The sequence below is a fragment of the Nannospalax galili genome, unplaced genomic scaffold, assembly GCF_000622305.1.
Source record: "Nannospalax galili isolate Female #2095 unplaced genomic scaffold, S.galili_v1.0 scaffold399, whole genome shotgun sequence".
Lineage (NCBI taxonomy): Eukaryota > Metazoa > Chordata > Mammalia > Rodentia > Spalacidae > Nannospalax > Nannospalax galili.
In genome coordinates, this window is record NW_008345053.1 from 2,404,929 (window position 1) to 2,429,499 (window position 24,571).

Below are 24,571 nucleotides of genomic sequence, written 5' to 3' on the forward strand. Positions count from 1 at the left end.
CTCTTAAAGTCATCAGTATATTTCTTTTAAGAGTTCAAGAGATTACAAATCCCAGACATTAGATTTAACTTCTTATAAGACGTTATTTAGACAATTATTTCTCATTGATGAGGTTGTTCCTAATAAGACAATGCTACTCAGATTTAAGACCTAAAATCTTCGTCTCCAATACTGTAGTGCCACCTGTAGCTAAAGGAGACGACCAGCTACTGTTCTAAAATGATGGATAAATTTGTTTTCTCCCCCTATCTAGAAGCCTTTGAGAGGGAACTGACACTGATTCTAACCACTCCAACAGCTATCAAAATACCTGAAAGCAAATCCTGAATCTATCACTCTGGAGTCCAGCCTTGGAAGACAAAAGAAAAATGAGGAGGAACCCAATAGAGGGATGTTTTTGGAAGCCCTTGTCAAGAACTTCTAATGGACTCTCATGAACATTTGAAAGTTGCCATGTTCTTTTTCCTAGTTCCCTGTCTAGAACTTGTAATGTTAATTACTCTTGCCTTTACTTCTCCTTCACATCTCCTATTCACAATTCAAGGACTTTCTTTTCTCCTTAGAGATAAGAGTTATGCAATTTGGGAGTCTTTTAGATAGACCCATAGTGCTGGATAGCTTTAGTGTCAACTTGACACACCTGGGTTGAGGGAGCCTCAATTGGGGAATTGCCTCCACTGGACTGGCCTGTGGCCATGTCTGTGGGGTGCTTTCTTGATTGTTGAGTGATGTGGGAGGGTCTAGCCCACTGTGGGTGGTGCCACCCCTGAGCCGGTGGGTCTGTGTTAGATAAGAGAGCAAGCTGAGCAGGGGCCAGGGTAGCAAGCCAGTAAGCAGCATTCCTCCACGGCCTGTGCTCCAGCTCCTGCTTCCAGGTTTCTGCCCTGAGTTCCTACCTTGGGCTCCCTGATGAACTGCGACCTGGGAGATGTAAGCTGAATAAACCCTTTCCTCTCCAAGTTGCTATTGGTCAGAGTGTTTTGTCACAGCAATGGAGAAACAAACTAGGACACCCACTGAAGGGGTACTCCAATTACCTCACCCTGCGTCCCTGTTCAGCACAGAAGAAGCCAGAGCGGTCTGCGTTCCAATTCCCTATTGGCAATTTAGGTAACCCCTTGAGAGGATGACATGGTAAGAATAGGAGGTAGGAATTGGCTAGGCAGTTAGAGTAAAAAGATCCCAAAGAAAAGTATCCAGTTTCTTGGCTAAAAGTCAGAATGTCCTTGGGCCTCTTGGCAACATACTCTGTTCCAAAGGCCAAAAATGTCAAAAGCATTTGGGCGCTCTTATCTAGTCCCTAAAAGATTTTAGGGTTACCTCTTCAGAGGGGGTAATGTTAAGAGTAGCAAAAAATAAAAGAAGAAAAAAGCAAAAAGCAATGGGGAGATAAGGGAGGAGCTGGAGGGGAGGGAGTGGGCATGGATTTGATCAAAACACCTTATGTTCATGTATGAAATTCTCAATAAAGTTTTTGTAAAAGTTTTTTAAAAAATCAGGTTATTCATTTTCTTACTGTTCAGTTTAAGAGTTTGTTATATATTTGTGTGTGTCCTTTATCATATATGTCTTTTGCAAAGATTACTACCAGTCTATGGTTTTACCTGTCATTCTCAGGAGACTTATGTTTCAACACTGATATGTATCTTACAGAATAGAGGATGTCCTTACCACTGTTCACCATTCTCCAGCCTTGACTTGACTCCCATTCTTTCCCAGCTTGCTTACCCTTCCTTAAGAGTCACCTCGTCTTGAATCCTTAACACATTTTTAGTGAAGCAGGAGTATTTGCATGTTGGAAGGTGTGGATCCGGCACTCGTGATATATTAGGACAGGAGATTTCCCAAATGTCCCTCAGGTTACAACCCCATATAAAGTGACTACCTGCATCTCAGTTAAAGCTTCTGTTACACGTGGTAAAGCAATTAAAGGTAAACTTCAGTAATGTGAAACCCCATTAACTGATGAGCAACACGTTTCCATTAAAGCTTGTAATTAAGAAGCCAAGAGGTGATCTCTAGAATAAGAGATCAGTAAGCACTTTGAACTAACTGCATGACTAATTTTCTTTGTACTGTGACAAAATGATCTGAAGAGCTTATACCAGGACTCCTTGGCCTAGACCATATGATTCCCAGTCCCAACAAACTAACAATTTTAGGAACTCTGGGGGTAGGGCCCAGGTGATCCCACCATGCACAGGATGCTGGCTGTGAGGTCAGTGTATACACTGAAGAGGCATGGGGCCTCCCATTGAGCTGTAGGGGCTGCTGTCCACTCTGAAGCTGGTCTTGTATCTCATCTAGTTCTAACACTAAACTGTGACTCTGGACCCTCCCCTTAGTATGAGGTCCAGGTCCTAATTTCCATATTAAAGCATGGGGAAGGAGGACAGACCCCATCCCAGGAAGGCAGGGATGTAGACAGTCCAAAGACTTGGTGTGATTCTAAAGAACCCACTGTTTCCAAGTGACTAAAAGATAAGCTTCCACTTCTAAAACCTACTGAGTGCTGCATAAACCCATACTTGTAGGAGACAGCAACTCAGAATAGTCCTTATACTCAAAGGAGGTTGAAAAATCAAAGACAGGAAATCCTATAATTACTATAAATGGTTATAAAGTAGAATCATAATAACTCCAACATGCCTAAAATAAAAATTTGTAACATAAATATAACAACAAAAAAAAGACATGATTTCGAATCTGAGTCACTAATAAGAGATCTCTAGCAATCAACCTCGAATTCTACATGGAGAATTAAAATCTATAAATTTTGTAGACAAAGTTCTTTGAAATACTAGAAATTACTTTTTTAAATTGAGTATGCTATATACTTTTAGCTCTCAATTTATATTTTAGTCATCTTTAATTATACTGTTGAACTTGGTGTTCTAGATCCTAGAATTTGCTAACTTGAAGATATCCAATAATGCCCTATTATTTCAAATACTAGTGAATTCAGTTTTAAAAACACTAAGGCTGGTGAGCTGACTCACCTGAGTTCAAGCTCTGAGACCCACAAGGTGGAAGGAGAGAACCACCTCCTGTAAGTTGTTCTTTGACCCCCCCCCACATATACTCACACATATAGACACAGACACACAAAGTAAATGTTCATTAAAAAACACTACTTTGGAAGGGGAGAAAACATGTTAAGGACCTTTAACATTTTAAAGCATAATGTTATCTACTAATCTACAGTTCAGAAAAAGATGTGCCCACAAAATGGTCAAAGCAGCTCAAGCAGCCTAGAAAAAGTTTCCCCAAAACAAAAGACTAAGAATAAATGTCAACAATGTTTCCAGAATTTGCTGAATGAGGCCACTTTGCATAGGTTTATATCGTAACTTGGGTGGAATCAACATGGTATCAAAGAGAACCAAGTCAAACATTCGGCAAAGCACTGTCAGTGAGCAATGACCTATGAAAGCGCATGTGTGATTTCTCAGGGATAAATCATTTTCAACCAAATTTAAAACACCTACTTAAATAAATTTTTAAGTCAGAAAAAGGCTATATGGCAGAAGTTATCCAGTATGAAAAGCTGTTTGTTTTGTTTGCTTGGTTCTTTAACATGGTCTCATGTAGAAGAGAGAAGCCTCAAACTATTTGGTTAAGAATTATCTAGAACTTGGGGCTAGAGCGATGGCTCAGCAGTTAAGAGCACTGAATGCTCTTGTAGAGGACCCAGGTTCAATTCCCAGCACCCACATGGCGGCTATGAACCATCCTTAACTCCAGTTCCAGGGGAATCCAAAGCCCTCTTCTGACCTCCACGGCATTGCACAATATGGGTGCACTCACATACTCACATACATGCAGGCAATACACTCATACACATAAAATAATAAAATATTTTAAAAGCTGGGTGTGGTGGCGCACACCTTTAATCCCAGCACTCGGGAGGCAGAGGCAGGCGGATCTCTGTGAGATCAAGGCCAGCCTGGTCTACATAGTGAGTTCCAGGACAGCTGGGGCTACAGGGAGACCCTGTCTCAAAAAGACTTAAAAAAAAATTTAAAAAAGAATTATCTGGAACTCCTCCAGGGGACTGAGCATCTCTCAAAATACCCTGTAACTGTGGTGAGTCACCTGTCCTCTTCATCAAGGAGGCCATGGAGACTCCATCAAATGGACTTGAATTGTCTACAAAATAGAGGGTCAACACAGAGCAAACATTTCCTCCATGCTTCCAAGAGAAGCCAGCCACGGGTGAGCAGGACCTTTGACTTATCTTCACGTAGATGGAACTGGTAAAAGATCCAGGGGCCCTCCCAAACCCATGTGACCCATGAGGAACAGATCCTCAAACGACCTTAAGAGTAAAAATAAATTGGTTTATCTGGGCCAACTATATGGTTTTAAACACCCAAAAGGAAAGTATAACCAAAGATTAAAGGGGTCAATATAATTCTTTAAGAGTCCATGTGTATAGCTAAAGGCTACATAATAAGAAACAATGCCAGACAGAAGATACCTTCCTTTGAGTTGTTGGCCAGGGTGGCCCAAGAGACTCCCAGACAGTAACCCAGCATAGAACTGGGAAAATGAACAGCAGACCCCAATCGTATCTAAAGGAATATTGGCAACTGATTGCTGCTAGATGAGGAAAAGCTGATCTTCCTAAAATAAGGAACTCTAGATAGGCTGACTAGACTCAGCGGATGGACAAGCACTGGGGAACACCTGGGGGTGCCGAAAACACAGTGGACAGTAACAGGGATAATAAGAGTATATGGGCTCCAGTGGGGGGGAGGGGAGAAGGGCTATGGGAGGGTGCCATTTGAGAAGTGGGTATATAGATGAATAAGATTGTTTGGGATGTTCTGTATGAAACACAGACCAAAAAAATCAACAAATTTTAAAAATGAGTTATATTTGGGGAAGAAGCATAAAAATTTGCTTCATGTTAATTACTAGAGGTGAAAAACATTACCAATGAAATCTACCTGATGATTTTATAACCATACTCAGGTGCCAAGGATCAGATTGTAACTGACTGTGACTAGTAATAATCAGATACATAGAGATTAGAGAAGCATCTAAATGTTAGTAGCATTAAAAATGAGTTTTTCAGGCTAGAGAGATGGCTCAGTCGTTTCGAACACTGGTTGTTCTTGCAGTTTGAATCCCAGCACCCACGTGGCAGCTAACAACTATTCATAACTCCAGTCCCAGGGGACCCAATAGCCTCTTCTGACCAATGTGGGCATTGCACGATATGGCTGCACTTACCTACATGCAGGCAATACATGCATATACATAAAATAAAAATAATAAAGTTTTGAAAAACATGGAGTTTTTCTGTATGGAACAGTGTATTTTAAAATAAAATGGAGATCTTTTCAAAGGTTAAAACCCCATTCAATTTTTTGTCTTATAGGGTTTATACTGAGTTCAATATTGTATAACAATATTAACTCAACTGTGAACCTAAAAATTTACAGCCACTTTTGAAAGAGATGCATCTTTGCTCTGGAAATTGTTACTGAACATGTTAATGCTGTAATGAATGCTTCTTCTAATCATGTGGTTATTAAATAATTTTTTTAAAAACACATACACACACACACACACACACACACACACACACACACAAAGAATTACCTGAACTCCCGATCCTTCCATCTCTACTTTCTTAGTGCTAGGGTACAAGACTGAGCTGCCATACCTGGCTCCAGGAATAAGGTTTTGACTGAAAGTTTTATAAAAGAGAGATGAAATACCCCAGGCCTACTATATCTGACTCAACCAAACAACATATGTAAACAAATACACTTGTAGTAGGCAATGGTGAAACTGCACACTTGCAATGCTAACTACTGAACAGCTGACACCGACGTGGTCTCTCCTCCAGTGAGTGCAAGTGCAGGAGGAAAGGTCTTCCCATCTGCAAGGTGACAGGAGACAGAACATTCTGGAAGACATTTTGACTGCTTCCTTGGGACTTCAGCAGTTTCCTCATCTATGAACTACAGGTAGGGGTCACAGTGACAGGCACAGCATGCTTTGTAGGCATACTGAGCACTTGGGTACACCTACCTAGCCTCAACATTCAGACCTCACAAAGAGTGGGCATTAGGGAGAAACAGACTGAGGTTTAAGTGACTTGTCTAGATTCTGGATTCTTACATTGGGGCAGGACTTGGTAGAGGAGGTTAAAATTCAGCACCCTCATACCACATCTCAGAGTCTAACCCATCAGGTCCATAGCTAGGAATCTGCATATCCAAAATTCTGGTGTCAGAAGTTCTGATAGAGGTCATGGGAGGCAGAAACAAGGCTCCCACATACCACCTCCCTCACTGTTCTGCTGCACCTGGTCTCATGACGCCTCTTAATCGACTATCACTCCCGAGTTCCTACTCCCATCTTTTGTCTTGCGTGCACTGAAGTTACGAATAGAATGAAAGGAGAAGGAAAGACAGAACTTACATAAGTCTATAAGAGAAGCGTTTACCTGAAATAGAAGTGGGGCTAGAATTGTCAAGAGAAGAAAAATGCAGGCAAATGTGTAGCAGAAACAGCTCCCTGCTAAAGAAGGAAGAAGAACCCCTGAAATCACTAACAACCCACAGCAACTTAGCTTCTACTTGGAAAGTTCAATGGTGGGTAGTGAAGCGGTGCTCAACAACTGTCTGTAAACAAATACAGACAATTATACATTTTATTGCACAGAACAGGTTATAGAGATAAATATAATACCTACTTAGTGTGGAGAGTTATTTACATGCTAAATACATAAAAAACACAATCCAGGTGTTTGTAAGTAACACCACTGTGAACATGCTTACGTTTCCCTTTCATACAAATTGCAACTGAATGCCTATGACCCAGAATCAACACTGGACAGCTATATTATCATATATCACATCTCTAGTCATACCCACCAAACTAAAAACCATAGCACTTAATACAAAATTTATTGCAAAAAAATAGATTGACAGTATTTTTAGAAATAACCCTGCAGTCTATTTCAAGACTGCCTCATAAAACAGATGAAAAACAAAAATATTCTCTCATGTCAAGAACCCATCAACAACATGGCTTCAGTTATTTCAACATGGATAACTTCCAAAGACATTTCATTTGGTGTCCAAACCTAAACTCTCAACTGACTTTCATTCCCCAGCAGTTTTGTGACTACTGCTCTCCCACTATGGGAGCAGCATCTCACCATGGGGTCAGTACAAAGCTCTATGGTCTGATTAATCCAACCAGCCCAAGTCACATGGTGAAACTGCAACAGGGAAGGGCTCAGAGACTCAGCTCTAACCCTGTTTGAGGTGTGAGGCAAGTAAGTTCATGTAAATCCCTCTTTAAAAACCATACACTTAGGCTACTTAGAAGGCAGAAAGAGGAAAGTCATGGAAAGCTGTCACAGGGATTAAACCAGATGCATTAAAGTTGGTAGAGTAAGGGACACACTGACAAATAGGAACTCTATAAACCATAACCTACCACGGCACTTGAATATCTGCCCAAAGTGCTGTCACTCCCTACTTCCAGGCTTTTGAGCCTGTGTACCTTGGATTCTTTTATGTCTTTATGACCTTTCACCTGGCTCACAGTTCAGTTCACAATGACCTCTGTACTATGCCAAGGATGGCAAACCTACCTGTGACTGTCTCTTGATCTCACCTCCCTAACAGACTTACTCCAGGAGAGCCAGCTGGACTTCATAATGCTGTTCCTCCCACGATGCACCACATGTTACCTTTTGGTGCACATAAATCAGCAAATACTGCTGACTGGTCAGAATCGTGGTCCCACTATGTTGTCTAGGTTTGCCCTTGAACTCCTAAGGTCAAAGCATCTTCCTAGCTAACCATCTGGAATAGCTGGGACTGTAGGAAGCACAACTGCACACAGCTCAGAAACCCCTTAACTTTCAAAGCTTGCCACAGCTTTTGTAAACTGTGCCATACTTTCTACTCTGGTGTGGCTTTTGGAGATGAGAATTTACAAAAGGAGATTCTGAAATATTTGGTTATCACCTTCTTCTTTCCCTAAAAATTCAAATAGTAGCAAAGGTTTACTGGAAGTAGCTTCCATAGAGCAGAATTCTACTACCAATATTCTACAGACCAACAAATTACAACATAAATACACATACAAAGAGAGCTACAGAATTCAATGGTTAAACCAGATTATGAAATGCATGCCATGGGGCTGGAGAGATGGCTCAGTGGATAAGAACACTGGCTGCTCTTACAGAAGACCCAGGTTCAGTTCCCAGCACTCACATGGTGGCTAACAACAGTCTGAAACTCCATTCCAGGGGATCCAATAGCCTCTTCTCGTTTCCATGGGCATTGCATGACATGGATGGACTTACATATATACCAGCAATACACTCATACACATAAAATAAAAATAATAAAATATTTTTTTAAAATGCATGCCATTTTGTGGTACTTCACTTCTAAAATCAGCATAAGATACAGACTAAACTTCACAGCAAAAAATCAGTAAGGAGACTAAAAGAAAAAAATAACATGTAACAGCATACTCAACCTTTTCCTCCCATCCTCTCCACTAGGCCAGTTGTGTTGGGTGTTGCCATGTGTTCATTAAAATCTACTACCCTGGGGTCTGAGAAGACTGCAGAGGTAGTCAAGTGCTTGCCATGCAAGCAAGAGGACCTAAGTTCAGATTCCCAGTACCCACTGAAAAAGTCAAGCATAGTGATTACAGTGCCTCTGTAATCTCAGCCCTGGGGAGGTAGAGACAGACAGATTTCTGAGGCTTGTCAGTCAACAGTCTAGTCAAAAGTGAGCTCCAGGTTCAGTGAGAGACTGTCTCAAGGAAAAAACAAAACAAAATAAGGTGGAGAGTGACTGAGGAAGACATCAGATATGTCTATCAGATCTCTAAACTCACAGATGTGCAAATACATACAAGTACATACACTCCAGCCCCCACAACACACACACATCAACCCATCTTCTAATGCATATAGTACCCTTTATTCCTAAGCTACTTAAATTGATGGCTCCGATTTTAAGTCTTCCATCCAAGCTCTTTCCTACTGATGGGAATCAGTAGTAAAAGAGCCATCCAACTTCAACCACAGGAAGGATGACAGTGCTTTGCTCTGACCTTGGGAACACAGAGGGAAGAACTTAGATCTTGGTAACTTTATGGTGCTGAATCACTCTGCTTGAACAATTTTTTAATTTATCTTTTATTTTACGCATATGAGTGTTTTGCCTGTAGGTAAGTACATGTACCCATGCACACAATGCCAGCTGAGGCCAGAAGAGGGCATCAGACCTCCTGTAACTAGAGTTATGGATAGCTGTTAGCAGCCATGTGGGTGCTGGGAATCAAACCTGTGTCCTCTAGATGAGTAGTCAGTGTTCTTAACCGATGAGCCATCTCTCCAAGCCCTCCACCCCAACAACATTAGAATACATATGCAGCAGCCTGCTCTTACTCTAATGCACTAACCCTTATTCAATAATGTCATAATTAAATAAAAATACATTCAAGTATTCATGCACACTAAGAATTTATTACTGTTAACAATCTACCATTCACATTTATTTCATCAAAAAGTCATGGGAGAGCCAGAGAGATGGCTCAGAGGTTAAGGGACTGGCTGCTCTTCCAAAAGACATGGGTTCAGTTCCCAGTACCCACATGGCTGCTAAAAACTGTCCATAAATGCAGTTCCAGGAGGACTCTTACGCCCTTCTTCTGGCCTCTGTGGTCATTGCATGTACACAGTACACTTACATATACGCAGGCAATACACACATAAAAATAAATTTTTAAAAATGAGTATGTTAAAGCTTCTTCTAAAAAATAAAAATAAATAAAATATTTTTTAAAAGTAAAAAAAAATTAAAAGCCACTGTAGTTAGAATTTTAATTTGGGCAACATGGCTTTCTTTTCTGCTGTTTGGTTTTCTGAAACAGGGTCTCTCTCTGCAGCCAAGCATTCTAAAAGCTGGAATCTACTCCCAAGCCCTGCACCGTCACTTCTCCTCCACGCATCGCACCCATCAGCACATGAACATTTAAGGAGTATTTTAATAAATTCATGTAATGCTGCTTAGCTAAAGCTTTTTTCATTTCATTTTAAATTCTAACTGACAGAGACATCCAAGGAAAAAGAAGTAACCATGAAGAGAGGGAGAAAGCAGGAACCCTCTCTCTGAGTATTCACTCTGCATATGTGTTTCTTGTTCGTTTCCTTCTTGGTTTGTGCCCTTAAAAAATATGAAAGTTACTTCTTGAAATAACCTGTCTTACTGATACCTCAGTATAAAGGAGATGACAACATGTTCCAGAAGGGAGATAATAGGAATAAAAACCAAAGAGGGACAGGAAGAAACATGCCGAAAAGGTCACTGGTAACAATACACTACAACAGGAAGACAAATGAAGAGTCAGGGTGTAGCCATCACGTCTGTGAACCAGCTGCACAGCCCAGGCACCTCACAGCAATGGTTTAGCACTGGTGGAGAACAGATTTACCGCATTTCTGAGGTAACAAATCCCTACTGCACTGCTTCATGGCTGGTACATGCTTTCGTCCGTGTTTGCTCACGGGGTATTTAATCTCCACTGATGGCAGCTGTATTGTAGCCCTGCTCAAATTTGGTTAACAACTCACCAGGTCTTCAAAACCACATAGCCACTGCCAATTGAGTCTAGGTACCTCTGCTCAGCTAAGTGATAGCCTAGAACATTCCTTGACTTGCTAGTGTGTATGGTATTTACTCCAGAGTCCAGCTCTGGCCCCCATGATTAGATATGAAATGTGATGTGAAACTCAAAAGGTGTTAAAAACTAATACATTTCTCAGATACCAAACAATCAGAGAAGGCCTCAGTTTTGTATATTTGCTATGGGCTTCTTTCAAAACCACGTTCCAGACTCCCAAGGACAAATAACTGTCACTGGTTAGGATTCCAGCTTTATTTACAGAAGAGTCACCAAGTGCCCATTTCACAACAGCTGTTCTTATCAGAACTTGAGGCCAAAGGGAAAAATAAAGTGGAAGCAGGGAAGTGTCTTGTGAGTTCATGTGAGGTTGACCAGTGTGTTTGAGGAGAGAATAAATACTTTAGCAGTCTCAGTTTAAAAGCAAGGTCTCACATGGTAAAGCTGTAAGGTGTATACCAATGTCAAGGAGACAGGCATACTAGGAGAAAGAGGGCAACACATAGATTCCTGGTAACTCAGTTACAAAGGCAGGGTATAAGTGGTCAAGCTTTACCAGAACATAAGCTTTTTCTAGTTATAATTCTGCAACTGACTTTACAGACAGATTGAGTACACAAGTGCCCAGCTCCACAGAGTCTGGCTAAAGATCTAGTCTAGAATGTGGAGGGCCACCACTCTAAATATTACATGGCATTCTTAGAGCCAGAGTACTTCTTGATCCAGATGACTAAACACCTTTCTTAGACCAGAAGAAGCCCTGAAGCTACCTAATATAATCTTCCTCCATGCACAGTAACCTCCTGTAAAACATGGCTGTCTCATGGCTGGTCCAGCAACCCCAGCAGAAAGCACCTACATCAGGAGCCTAACATCTGTTGAATGAATGTGAATCTCAAGAAGCATGATATCCTTCCTCTTAGAGGCCTCCATGCATTTACTCCCACTCATCCTCTGGGGAGTCCCATGCACCCCCAGCTCAAACATCCTCAGTTGTACTGAGACATTTATCATGGGAGCTAGTTTCCAGGCCTTTCAATCACCCATTATTCTCTGCTATACAGACCCACTCTCATAGTACAAGCCCAGAATAACTTCCAGAGATGGTCCTGACAGTAAAACACATCATCTGGAAACTTCTTTTTCTGCTAGGGGAGCCCACCACAGCTTCTTACTGGCAAGTAAGTGGACCTTGTTATCTAAGTAAAACCCTGGAAACAGCTGGGTTTCCACTTGAACTAAACATTACTGAATTTGGCCATATGTATATATAATTGTGGAGGTCATCACCCACTCTTTCAGCTTATAAGTATTTTTTCTTGATTCTATGATTTTAACATCAGTATCTAAGGAAGGATCAGAACTGACTCTCTCTAAAGTCTGAACAAATATAGCAAATCTCATCATAGTTAAACAGAGGGAAAGGCAAAGGATATTAAAAGATATTCAAATTCTCATGTTAAAGTAATAGTTGCAAGTGATGGGGAGGGATATAGGAGGAGTTAAAGGGGAAGGAGTTGGGGAGTCTCTGATCAAAACACATATTCATGTATGACATCTTAAGCAATAAATAGGAAAATATGCAAATGAGCCATTCTTGAGAATCAATAGTTTATGAGCAATTATGTTAATAATGTGATTGTTTTCTGCAATAAAAACTTCGCAAGAAAAACTCAGTTGCCAATCAAGTATGGTGCTGCACTTTATTCAGCACTCACAAGCCTGTAGCAAAACCATCAGAGTTAAAGGGGGCCATGCTGGTTAGAGTGAGTTCAGCAGCAGCCTGGGATTATAGTGTGAAATCCTGTCTCAAGAAAACCAAGAACAAAAGTTGACAGTTTTATGAGGTGATACACTTTCATAAGCATCCAGATACTACTTCATCTGCAAATAAAGTGAGATTCCACCACACTAGGCCTGCTTACAAGAGCACACACTCTGGCGAAGCACAGATTTCTAAAGTCTTGCACAACAGTTTAAATTAGGATGGGCTGTGCCCAACACAGCCTAGTCTCTGGGTACATGAAAAGGTTATTGTCCTCCTGGAATCAGGTGTTAAAACTTTCAAAAGAGTTTGTTCCTCTAACCTCATCAGCTTCCTAATGTATAGGACTTGTTTAGTTAACATTCCCTTCTAAAGGAGATGACAACAGACATACAGAAATGCAAAAGCCTATTACGGAAGTCCAAAGAAATTAGGGGCATGATAAAAAATAATTTTTTGCATGTTTATGTAGTGCATGTGCATGTGTAAACATGCACATGTATGGGCAGGGAGATACTCATTTGTGCACATGTGTATATGTGCATGTGGAGGCCCAAAGCTGACATCAGGTGTTCTTCCTCAATTGCTCTCCACTTTAGTTTTTAGGCAAGATTTCTCACTAAACCTAGAACTCACTGGTTCAGCCATTAGGACCAGCCAGCTTGCTCCAGGGATGCCCTGCTGTCTCTGTCACCTAAGTGCTGGGATTATAGCTGGTTGCCATGCCTGCCTTACATGGGTTCTTGGCACTGGACTCCAGTCCTCACGTTCACATAGCAAGCACTTTCTTCACTTAGCCATCTCCCAGCCCTAAAAGTTCTTTCACAGCTAATACAGTATGAAGCCCAAACTTGCTTTCCCTTAGTAATGGTAATACAGAAGAACCAAAACAGACTCATCCTACTGACATATCAATGTATAAGTTACCAGATATCACCCAGCACAAGATTAAAAACTGCATGATTCAGAGACCTACATGTCAGGGTAAGACTCAGCATGAGCTGCCCTGCAGGTCTGAGAGTTTTTACTACACAATTATCCTTCAACAGAGACCACATAGAAGATCGAGGGGGGAAGATACAAAAAGCCCTTAGGAGACAGGCGCCAAGAAGACCATGATGGTAAAGATGGTCAACATCTATGCCAATGTGCTCCTTCCAAACTCAAATTCCTAACTGGTTATAAGACCAGTTCCTTAAGGATGTTAACACATAAATGCTGAGATCACCCATGTTTAAAATCCCAATGAGGCAGGCACTTGGTCCTGACACCTCACCTCCTGGTTATAGTTCAAGTGTCTTTCTGAACTCTGTAAATTGTTTCTTTTCATGCACCTTACCTTAAACTACCAATGGCTACTATTCACACTCCAGTAATGAGACACTTACTGTAAAACACTAGACACAGTGTGATGCCACATTTATACCTACCTTCACTCTCTATTAATGAGGCAGGCACTTGGTCCTGACACCTCACCTCCTGGTTATAGTTCAAGAGTCTTTCTGAACTCTGTAAATTGTTTCTTTTCATGCACCTTACCTTAAACTACCAATGGCTACTATTCACACTCCAGTAATGAGACACTTACTGTAAAACACTAGACACAGTGTGATGCCACATTTATACCTACCTTCACTCTCTAACTCCTTTATTTCTATTCACCTAGGTTGCCATTTTTAACTCATAAAAGCCTCAGCCTTATTATTTATTAAGGTGGGATCAACCTGAACCACACACTCACACTCAACCCTTCTATACCATGTATCTAAAGATGGCACATGGCTTTGCTCAAGAAATTGCTGTGATCAGCATAAAGAATGTGATATTGTAGATCATTCTTACTATGATCACATATTCTCAGGAGATGTTTGTCAAAACACATGGGCATGTGACATCATCACAACATACCCCTATCCCCTGATGTAAATTTTGAACCCAGGTGATGACTAGGGGCAATGAATATTTTCAGGTGGATGCTCTGTTCCCAAGGCCTCTATAATGAATATCATAGATTAAGTGTTTACACAACAGAAATGCATTCTCTATCAGCTAAGAAACCAGAAGCCCAATGTCAAGATGTGTGCAGAGCCGTGCTCCCTCTGAAGGCTCTAGAAAAGGGTCTCCCCTACCTTCTACAGCTCAGGAGAGCATCATTCCTATCCCTGCCTCTGTTTTCACAGGGCCTTTTCCTCACTGTGTCTGTCTCCAGCCTCCCTCCCTCCCTCTTGTGTTTTTTTTTTAAATTTTAATTTAATTTTATTGTTTTTATTTATTTTTATGTATAAGTGTATTGCATGTGTGTAAGTGCACCCATGTCTCTCAGTGCCCGTGAAGGTCAGAAGAGGGTATCAGATCCTCCTGGAACTGGAGTTATGGATGGCTGTTAGCTGCCACTGGGTACTGGGAATCGAACCCAGGACCTCTGGAAGAGCTGCCAATGCTCTTAACCACTGAGCCACCTCTCCAGCCCCTTTCCTCTTGTTTTTGATTTATGTACTTATTATGAGATCCTTACATCTGCAAAAACCCTGTTTCCTAGTAAGAGTCATAGCACCAGAGGCAACCACTGGATCTATGCTTTGGGAGGAGACAATTTCAGAGCAGGTGCTAAGCCAGCCAGCCATGAGATTCAGAAATCAGTAATTGTAATCCTGGAGCTCTGTGGAGGTAGAAGCCAAAGGGTGATGAAAGACGGCCTTGTGGTATTTTTGGAAGTCAATCCTATGACTCGGTTTTAACTGATTAAACTTTCCTTCCAACAAATAGCTTCTGCACAGACAGGAAAGAGAAAGTGTGAAATTCAAACAGGGAAGGTGGAGATCTCAAGCCATTTCTTTTGCTCAAGTTACCATGGTTTTGTTTTCTATTTTGAAGTATTTCAGAGACACCATTTAAAAATCATTGGCTAACAATTCAGTTTTTTATCCTTTGTTTTTCTCAGAATGGATTATAAATACCACAATAACAGCACATATTTTGTAGCAATAGAAGATGAACAGCAACAACCTCAACAATAACAATAAAAACCCACCAGGCATCAACAACTTATTTTATCCTTAGCATGGGGTTCAAGAGGCTCACGTATTCATCAGACACCTACCAGTGAGCTTTCAAAGCACTCACCCAGATTGATAGCTAGGTCTAATTTTCTCCTGTCAAGAAAAAAAAGAGAAGAAGCCCACTTTGAATGAGTGAACATAATCATACCAACTGCACCAGAGAGAAAGCCATCTAGAGGGAGCTGTTGGAAAACAGGAACCACTGGTTCTCTGTGGTTACTCTGGTCCTCCTGGTTTGGGAGGATAAAGGTCTTCATACTGGCAAGTGCATAGTCTCCACTTAAAGGGTCCTTTTAACTATTTTTATAGCATGTATTGTTGAATAAGAATTGTTACCTTGGCATCCATTCTGACTCTTTAAATTCACACGTTAGGTGTAGCTTAGTTGGTAAAGTGCTTGCCTAACAAGCATAAAGCCCTAAGTTCAACCCTCAACATCATAAATTAGGCATAGTGATACACACCTGTAATCTGAATATTCTGGAAGGCAGGAAGATCACGAATTCAAGGTCATTCTCAGCCTCACAGAGAGTTCCAGGCTAGCCTGGGCTACATGAGACCCTATCTCAAAAACAAAAACTAATCAATGCATACTTGTTCCAGTTCCCAAAATAGCTCTCAAATTCCCAAAGAAGCTGAAAATAAAAGTATTGGCCTCTCCTGGCTGTAAGCACTCATCCCTTAGCTCATCAAATGGTCATGATGCCTGTCACAGCAGCATTCCCACTGCAGTTTCTTGTTTTGACTGAAAAAATGGAAGAATACTGGAGAAAGATGCTAAACAGCACTAAATAACACGAGAGAGGCTGGGCTGTGGCAACAGGGCAGGTGTAAATCCTGCTCTGGCTACACCTAAGACTCTGAGTTTGTTTCCTTGGGAATGCAGCAGGCATCCTTCAGGGGCAAATTTATTTTGAATATGTACTTTCTATTTCCAGCCTGTATATCCTCTACACACAGAAAGATGTTTCCTGAAGACTTTTATCGTTAAATAAGGGCTGTGACCCTGGATTCTCTTCCTTATCAACCCAAAACAGGAGCCAGTGGAAGGGATCATGATGACTTAGGCCTCTTGAAGCTGAAATCATGAGGCCTGCTTCAATGTTCTCATCCTCCTGTGCATTTGTGGCGGGGGAGGGGAGCAGTCTCTAGCCAAGTTTAACTGTATACACCTTAATATTACACAGAAAGGAATAAACTTTGTTAGATTTTTCATTTTAGTAAAGGTAATGGTAGTCAGTAATACAACCAAAATTCTACCACATTAATATGAGAACTGGGAAATGAAATTATTTCAAAAATTGCTGACTATACATGCAAAAACTATCCCTGAATTAAAATCTATGTCATTATTAATAATACAAAAAATTTAATGTGCTTGTTAATAAGCTACATTATCTCTGAATTATTTGTGTCATTTGCATCTTATCTACTGAAATCTATGGCATTTCTTACCCACTGGAATAAACCCTTCACAGATTACATTAATCTTTTAATCTTTGGTGTATTTTATCATTTTAAACTTTGAAACTTAAACAGGCTTTAAAAAAAATTTGTGTAATAAATCTAGCTAATTTTTATTAAGAAGTTACTCTCTCACTGGCCATGGTAGCACACACCTCTAATCCTAGCACTTGGGAGAATAGGGCAGGAGGATTATGAATTTCATAGACCAGCCTAAGCTACACAGCAAGTTCAAGGCCAGCCTAGGCTGCATAGAGACCCCATACCAAAAACATGCCCTGCATCCCCTGCCCACCAAAGGAAAAAAAAAAAAGAGTAAAGCTATTGTCCATCGTGTGTTTTATGTGAAAGTCTTCCTTGGCTACAAACTTTATATGGCCTTTTCTTTATATCCATTTCCTTAATTAATCACCCAATAAGCTTACTGAATTTGAGTCAGTTTTAAGTCCCACCCCCTTTTCTAAGATAATATCTCGTGTACCCAGGCAGGCCTTGAATTCCCTATGGAGCCAAGAATGGCTTTGTAATGTTCTTGCCTCTACCTCACAAGTGCTGAGATTGTGGGTGTGTGTTATCGTGTCAGGTTTATTTGATGTTAGGGATTGAACCCAGGGCTTCTTAAATGCTAAACAAGCACTCTACCAAGTAAACTACATGCCAGCCCCTAAAACCAAATTCTTACGATAAGAGAGCTATTTCAAGCTTTTTGTCAAATCAGGTGTGTTACAAGGTTTATAGGATGAGGTAGAACTGTAATATGCAAAAAATTACTTCAAAACCAATCATACCACAAATCAGACTAAAGTGTAAAAACCCTACATACTTAGATACCACAGATACTTTAAGAAAAACTAGGTGCTCCAGAGCCCTTTGCTCATATGTAAGCCCCTTTCCAATTGTTTTTCATACATTTCTCAGCACTGGGTCTTAGCAATAACCATAAATCAAACAGAAGCAGCATCTGTGCAAGTATTCCTACTATAACCCAGAATGTTAACAGAATAAACTAACAAGCAAATGGTGCATCACATTTACGATAACAGGTACAGTTATAAACATGATACATGTGTTTTTGAAATCAGCAATAAATGTGCAAACACAAAGTCCCTTCAGCATTCAGAGTTAATCACCAAAAGTTAAGCACTAGAGAAGGAAAGTTCTAAGGAAAACAGGACTGGAGTTTTTACAAAATAGCATCATCATGGCTGGAGAGCTGGCATTTACTGCTCTTACAGAGAACCTGAGTCTAATTCCCAGCACCCACATGATATCTCACAACAACCTGCAATTCTAGTTCCAGGGGATTCAACACCCTTTCCTGGACTCCTAGGGCAATGCACACAATTGGTGCACATATACTCACACAGGCTCACACAGACATAAATTAAAAATAATGTTTTTTTAAAAACCAGCATCATCCTCACCTACTTCTCTCAGACACTGGTTGAGGACATGTACTTCAACAGTACCAAGAAAGTCGCCCACTGGCTGGGAAGATGGCTCAGGGGCTAAGAGCAGAAACTGCTCTTCCAGAGGACCAGAGTTCAGTTCTCAGCAACCATATCTGGTGGTTCACAACCACATGTAACTCCAGTTACTGTGGGATCTGATGCCTCTGGCTTCCATGGGCACATGGGCACACACACTCATGCACATACCCCCCCCCACATATACATGTAATTTAAAATTTTAAAAACTATTTTTAAAAGAATCACCTGTAATTACAATTCCAGGGGATCCAACACCCTCTCCTGGCATTCTCAAAGCAAACTGGAGAACAAAACTTAAAACATCAAAAGGTAGTCTCCCCATGTCTTCTCCAACCTGTGCTCTTTTACAGAAAAAAAAAAAAATGACTTTCTAAGTAATCCTTGGTGGTTACAAATAGCTGAAATAGGAAACAGAGTGGGTATTGAGTAAGTGTTCTAGGCCTCAGTTTGGGAAGAAGAGAAATAAATGTTTTGGTGGTGAGGACTGCACGATAACACGAGCACACAGAATGCCATCAAGCTGCACATCTCAAATGGTTACAATGACAAGCTTCAGGCTATTATATTTCACCACAAAATAATAAAAACAAGCAATCTCTAGATACTATCTCTAATTTCTTGTATCTGGTAAGATATATTTGATTTTAAAATACTTGCTTCCATAAATACTTGAAATGTAAGTTCCACTATGGTTTGTAAGACACGGGAAATGTTTTAGGGTATTGCTGGACTTAATAAACTATGTGAACAGTGCCTGGATCTAATCTGTGAGCATTTTGGTTTGGAGAGCTCAGGGACAGAATACCTAAGAGTGCGTATGAAGGCTATCCTCACAGCAGGCTAGCTTCTGGCAGAACGCATCCAGTCCCACTCCTACCACCGACACTGTTCTAAGACATAAAAGGCCTCGGCATCAAATCCAGGAGCACTTGGGATGCTCCTGGCACAAGTATGCTGGATGGCACTGGCATCACTCTTTCCTTCTGGAACCTCTACTCCTCAGGTTCTTCTCTTCTGGTTGACCTTTTATCATCACACAAAGGGCCAAGTATATGGCAAGGTTGCAAACTACCCCCCTCTCTACAGGTTCAACACTGTGTCCAATTTAAATGTCCAGTCCAGACGCTGCTGAGATGCTCCAGATCACAGCTGGCCTGCATTCAAATTCCATGCTTGCCACCTCCTATCAATGAGACACAAGGCAAATGACTTTATCTCCTGAACTACATTACCAGATGAGGGGAACATCGACTTGAGGCACATTTCCAGAATTCTAACAGTGCAGAGTCCTGTGCACATCCATCCACAGACATCCCTCTCTTCTTTTCTCGTGCAAGAAGGCAGCTTTTTCCCCAGTGTCTCTCTCTCCTCAAAAAAAAAAAAACCATTCAGCTTCTGAAGAACACGGCAAATGAGCCAAAGGCTCTTCAAGAATCATTTTCCAGCCATTCCCAAACCAGACTCAAGAAATGAAAGATGATTTTAATTCTGCAATTAATAATAATAAACTGTTCCAAAGATCAGGGAGTGGTGGTACACACCTTTAACCCCAGCACTTGGGAGGCACAAACTGGTGGATTCTCTGTGAGATGGAGGCCAGCCTGATCTACATAGTAAGTTCCAGGCCAGCTGGGGCTGCAGGGTGACGTGTGTGTGTGTGTGTGCATGTATGTATGTATGAGAGTGTAAGAGTGTGTTGTGTGGGTTCATGTGTGTGGGTTCAAGTATGGGTACACATTGAGGCCAGGGGTTAACCTCAGGTGTCATTCCTCAGTGGCTGTCAGATAGGATCTTTCATTGGATTGAAGCTCATTGATTAAGGTAGGCTGGTGGCTAGTGAGCCCCAGGGATCTATTTCCAACCTCCCAAATGCTGGGATTACCACTACCCTCCATTTTTCACATGGGTTCTGGGTATTAAACTTGGGTCCTCATACTTTCAAAGTAAACAATTTATTAACTGTGCTATCTCCCTGATTATTTTTATAAAATTGCATTTTACTTCTGCCACACATAAGCATTCTCACTCAAGAAAATCAGAGCCCTGAACCACTAGTCTTGATCAGCAGATACCATGTCATGCAGAGAGCAAAAGATCTGAGCTATTTTTACCATGCTTAAACATCAAGTGGCAATGGCAATGGCTATACTAACGGCAGCTTTATCAGGAAAAGTAACTGGGTACACAGATCCACCAGACACCTGTGAACTTGTGGGCAGCTCCAGTCTTTCTGAAGATTTTGTTCTTAAGCATTCTGCTTGTCACTCAAGCTGTTATAAATAGAAGTCTCCCTTGCAAGGTTCTTTGGAGCCATATTTCCCACTCTGAACCAACACAGTTGCCTCCCCCAGCTTCATATACATTTCTATGAGAATAACTGGGCAGGTGCTAGTACATATTTCAGTGGCAAGAATAAAGAATATACAGACACCACACAGAGATGGGGGACCCTGTGAGAAGCTCTGCAGAGATTGCCAAGTGACAAACTGTACTACAATCCTGTTGCCATGGAGATGAGGCCAATGCACCATGACTGCATCTCATGCTGCACTAGCCAAGGACCATCTGGGTAGGAGAAATTTGCTTTGCACGACGTTCAGCCCACATTTCTACCAGTTTTCCAACCAAATGTGGTTGTCATGTGAAAGAGGTTAATAAGGTGGCAATAATATACTATGGCTCACTATTGTCTAATACGCTCAAATATATAGTTTAAGATTCTATGAAAGAGTGGGGATATAATGCAGATCAGTGGTACAGCCTGGTATGTGTAAGGCTTTAGGTTCAATCCCCAGGCCTATGAATAATAATAGTAACTTAAACTTGATGCATGTCTTTAATCCCAGTACTTGGGAAGCAGAGGCAGGTGGATCTCTGTGAGATCAAGGTCAGCCTCGTCTACATAGCAAGTTCCAGGTCAGCTGGGGCTACAAGGAGTCCCTGTCTCAAAACAAAAAAAACCAAAAAACCTCCTGTTAAAAGTTGGGTGTAGCACAGGAGGAACCTACTTTTGTGCTAAATGGCCATGTTGCCCAACTTTTTTCTAAATATTTATTATATCCATAGATTTGTGCTACTTAACCTTGATTAAAGAAACTGCTTTTTGCAGTAGTCATTGGTTAGTGCAGACTCATAAAAAGTAAAAATCACAGTAATAAGTGACTGTCAGTGTGCAGTCCTAAATGGAACATGTGCACCAACCCTATCCCAAGGCACAGGGACTATCTTGGGAGAGGGAGCAGGAAGAATGCAGGAGCCAGAGAACGGGGAGGAACGCCACGGCTTCTGGACAGAACAGGACCATTGCACTCACGAACCCACAGCAACTGTGGATACCTGCACAAGATCAAGCCGATCAAAAGTCCAGCATGGATGGGTGAGAGATTCAGGAAGCCCCAACCCTAGCTGAAGAGCTAGTGGCATTGATGGCTGTTGGGAGAAGCAGAATCATTTTTCTTAGGGAGTGTGGCCGTTGGCAGTTTACCCATGCTCCATTGGATGACCTCACATCCATGTGCACACAGGCACATAACTCAGTGGATTATTTAAGGAGAGAAAAAGAACATAAAGTTGGGAGGGGAACATGTTGGGGACAGATCCAGAGAGGTAGAAAGGGGAGGGAGGGGTAGATCTGACAAAAATACATTGTATACATGTACAGAATGACCAAAGAATAAAAAAAATATATATTATTTAAGTGGATAAAAGATTTAGGCAGATAATCTCAAAAGAAGATATACAGATGCCTTTAAAAAAAAAAAAAACAAAGCAAACAAAGCACAAGAGGGGGCTGGAGAGACTGCTCAGCAGTTATGCGCATTTGCTGATCTTGCAAAGAACCCAGGTTTGATTCCACCTAGTGGCTCTGCCATCCTCTTCTGGCCTCTGTGGATGCTGCACACACGTGTGCGTGCACATACACACACACACACACACACACACACACGTGTACACATACAGGCAAAACACTTATTCATATAAAATAAAAGTAATAGTTTTTTAAAATTTTATGTGTATGAGTGTATTGTCTGCATGTATGTGAGTGCACCCGTGCCACAGAGATCAGAAGAGGGCTTCAGATTTCCCTGGAACTGGAGTTAAGGACAGTTTGTAGCCACCATGTGGGTGCTGGGAATCGAACCCAGGTCCTCTGCAAGTGCAATCAGTGCTCTTAGCCGCTGAGCCATCTCTCCAGTCCCAAAAAGTAATAGTTTAAAAAAAAAAGACAAAGGAAAAGATGTCAACATAATGTCACCTTAGAAATATAAATCAAAACACCACAAAATGGCACTTCCTTTTAATTTTTTTTCAGTTCCAAGTTATTTATATAATACAGATATGAGATCTTTATCAAATACATAATTTGCAAATAATTTCTCATACTCTGTGCATTGGCCTACTTTCTTGACAACATCCTTTAAAAGTAAAGGTGTTTTTTTTTTTTTTAATTCAGTTAAGTCTGTTTAATCTGTTTTTCTTTTGGTTGCTCATTTTTAAATGTGTCATTTAAAAAACTATTATCTAAAAACACATGTTTTCACCTATGTTCTCTGTTAAGATGTTTTGAACTGACCTCCCCCCCCTAAAAAAATTGAAACTCTGACTTGAAATAACCCAAAGCATCACTGGATTTGAAGACATGGCTTTAAATAGGCAATTAAGGATAAAGGGAGTTATATATCTTGACCTTGATTCTACATGACCTGACTAGTTTTCTTTTTAAGAAGAGGGAATTTTGACACACTCAGACACAAGAGATACAAACAGAAAAAGACCAGATGAGAATAAAGGGAAAAGAGTTTCTACATGCCAAGGAGCAATGCTTCAAAAGTAACCAACCCTGAAAACACCTTGATCTTGGACTCACAGGATCCAAAGCATGAACAATTAAGATTCTGTTGTGTATGCCATCCAGCCAGTGGCAACACTAACAGAAAGAATTTTATTCTTTTAGGTCTCACATTGGATCCATCTTGAGCTATATTTTAGATAGGATGTGCAGCAGACATTTTTCTTCTTTTCCATTGGTTACCCAGTGGTGTTGCTAAGACTGTTCTTTCCCCATATAACAGTCTTAGTACTTATTTGCGTGTAGTGTGCACATATTTATGCATCTGGGTGGACACAAGTGTGAAGGCTAATAGAGTGTCTTTGTTGATCAGTATTTCACTTGAACCTAGGGCTTGAAAATCTGGCTTATCTAGCTAGCTAGCGTGCTCCAAGAATCCTGTCTCTACCTCCTGCACAATGAGATTTTAGGTAGGCAGCAACAGCTGCCTGGTACGTACTAGGGTGCTGGGAACCCAAGCTCTGGTCATCACACTTACATGGCAAGCACTTTACCCACCCAGCCATCTCTCCAGCCTCCAATAGTCTTAGTACTTTTGCTAAAGAAATTATCATAGATTTATAGACTCATTTCTAGACTTAAAGTTCTAGTCCATTGTTTTTGTCTGTTCTTATAGCAGCACTTCAGTTTAGATGGCCAGAACTTGGTAGTAAGTTTTAAAATCATAAAAATATGAGCCCTAAAGGTTTGTTATTCTATTTCAAGACTGATGTCTTTTTATTAATTTTTTTCTTTTAGGAAATAAAGTTTGTGCAATTAAACATTAATCTTTCCCAAGAAAAGTTAAGCTGACCCTCTTTTAACAGCTTCTAAGAGAGCAATTCCTAAGCCTTGATATGTTCTGTGTGATGTATATGGCCTTGGGACATACCACATAGACTGTGCTACCAGTGTGGTTTGTGATGTGGGCCTCAGGCAATGCAGAATAGATCTTAATCTCTGTAAGGGAAGGAGATAAAGATCAGTCAGGAAAGGTGTGTAGTGACCAGTCACCAGGAAAAACTGTAGACCCTGATGCTCCAGTGAGGTTCCTAGTTAGCAGTGCTCCATGTGTACAAGCAACTGTTGGAAGAAGGGGCTACCCAGGGGCAAGACAAGTAGAAGTCACACCTGGAACTCTCCTAATCCCTCCCCTCTTGTCTGCCCTTGTCATTACCCTTTCAGTTAATAAACTACAAATGTGAATGAAACAGCTTTGCTAGTTTGAGCTCTAGTGAATTACTGAATCTGAGAGTGGCTTTGGAGAAGCCTGACTTGGGGGAAAAAA

General features: G+C 41.0%; 1 protein-coding gene across 5 annotated transcripts in view; it reads right to left on the reverse strand.

Annotated features, from left to right (window-relative positions):
- Dip2c (disco interacting protein 2 homolog C) overlaps positions 1-24,571 on the reverse strand; it is a gene marked incomplete in the record, with an annotated part of 458,386 nt that overhangs the window by 237,915 nt on the left and 195,900 nt on the right. For 3 of the 5 annotated variants that reach the window (XM_029567487.1, XM_029567486.1, XM_029567485.1), the window contains 1 exon segment: positions 19,688-19,823. In XM_029567487.1, coding sequence (XP_029423347.1) covers positions 19,688-19,823 — 136 coding nt within the window. 5 annotated transcript variants of the gene reach the window in all.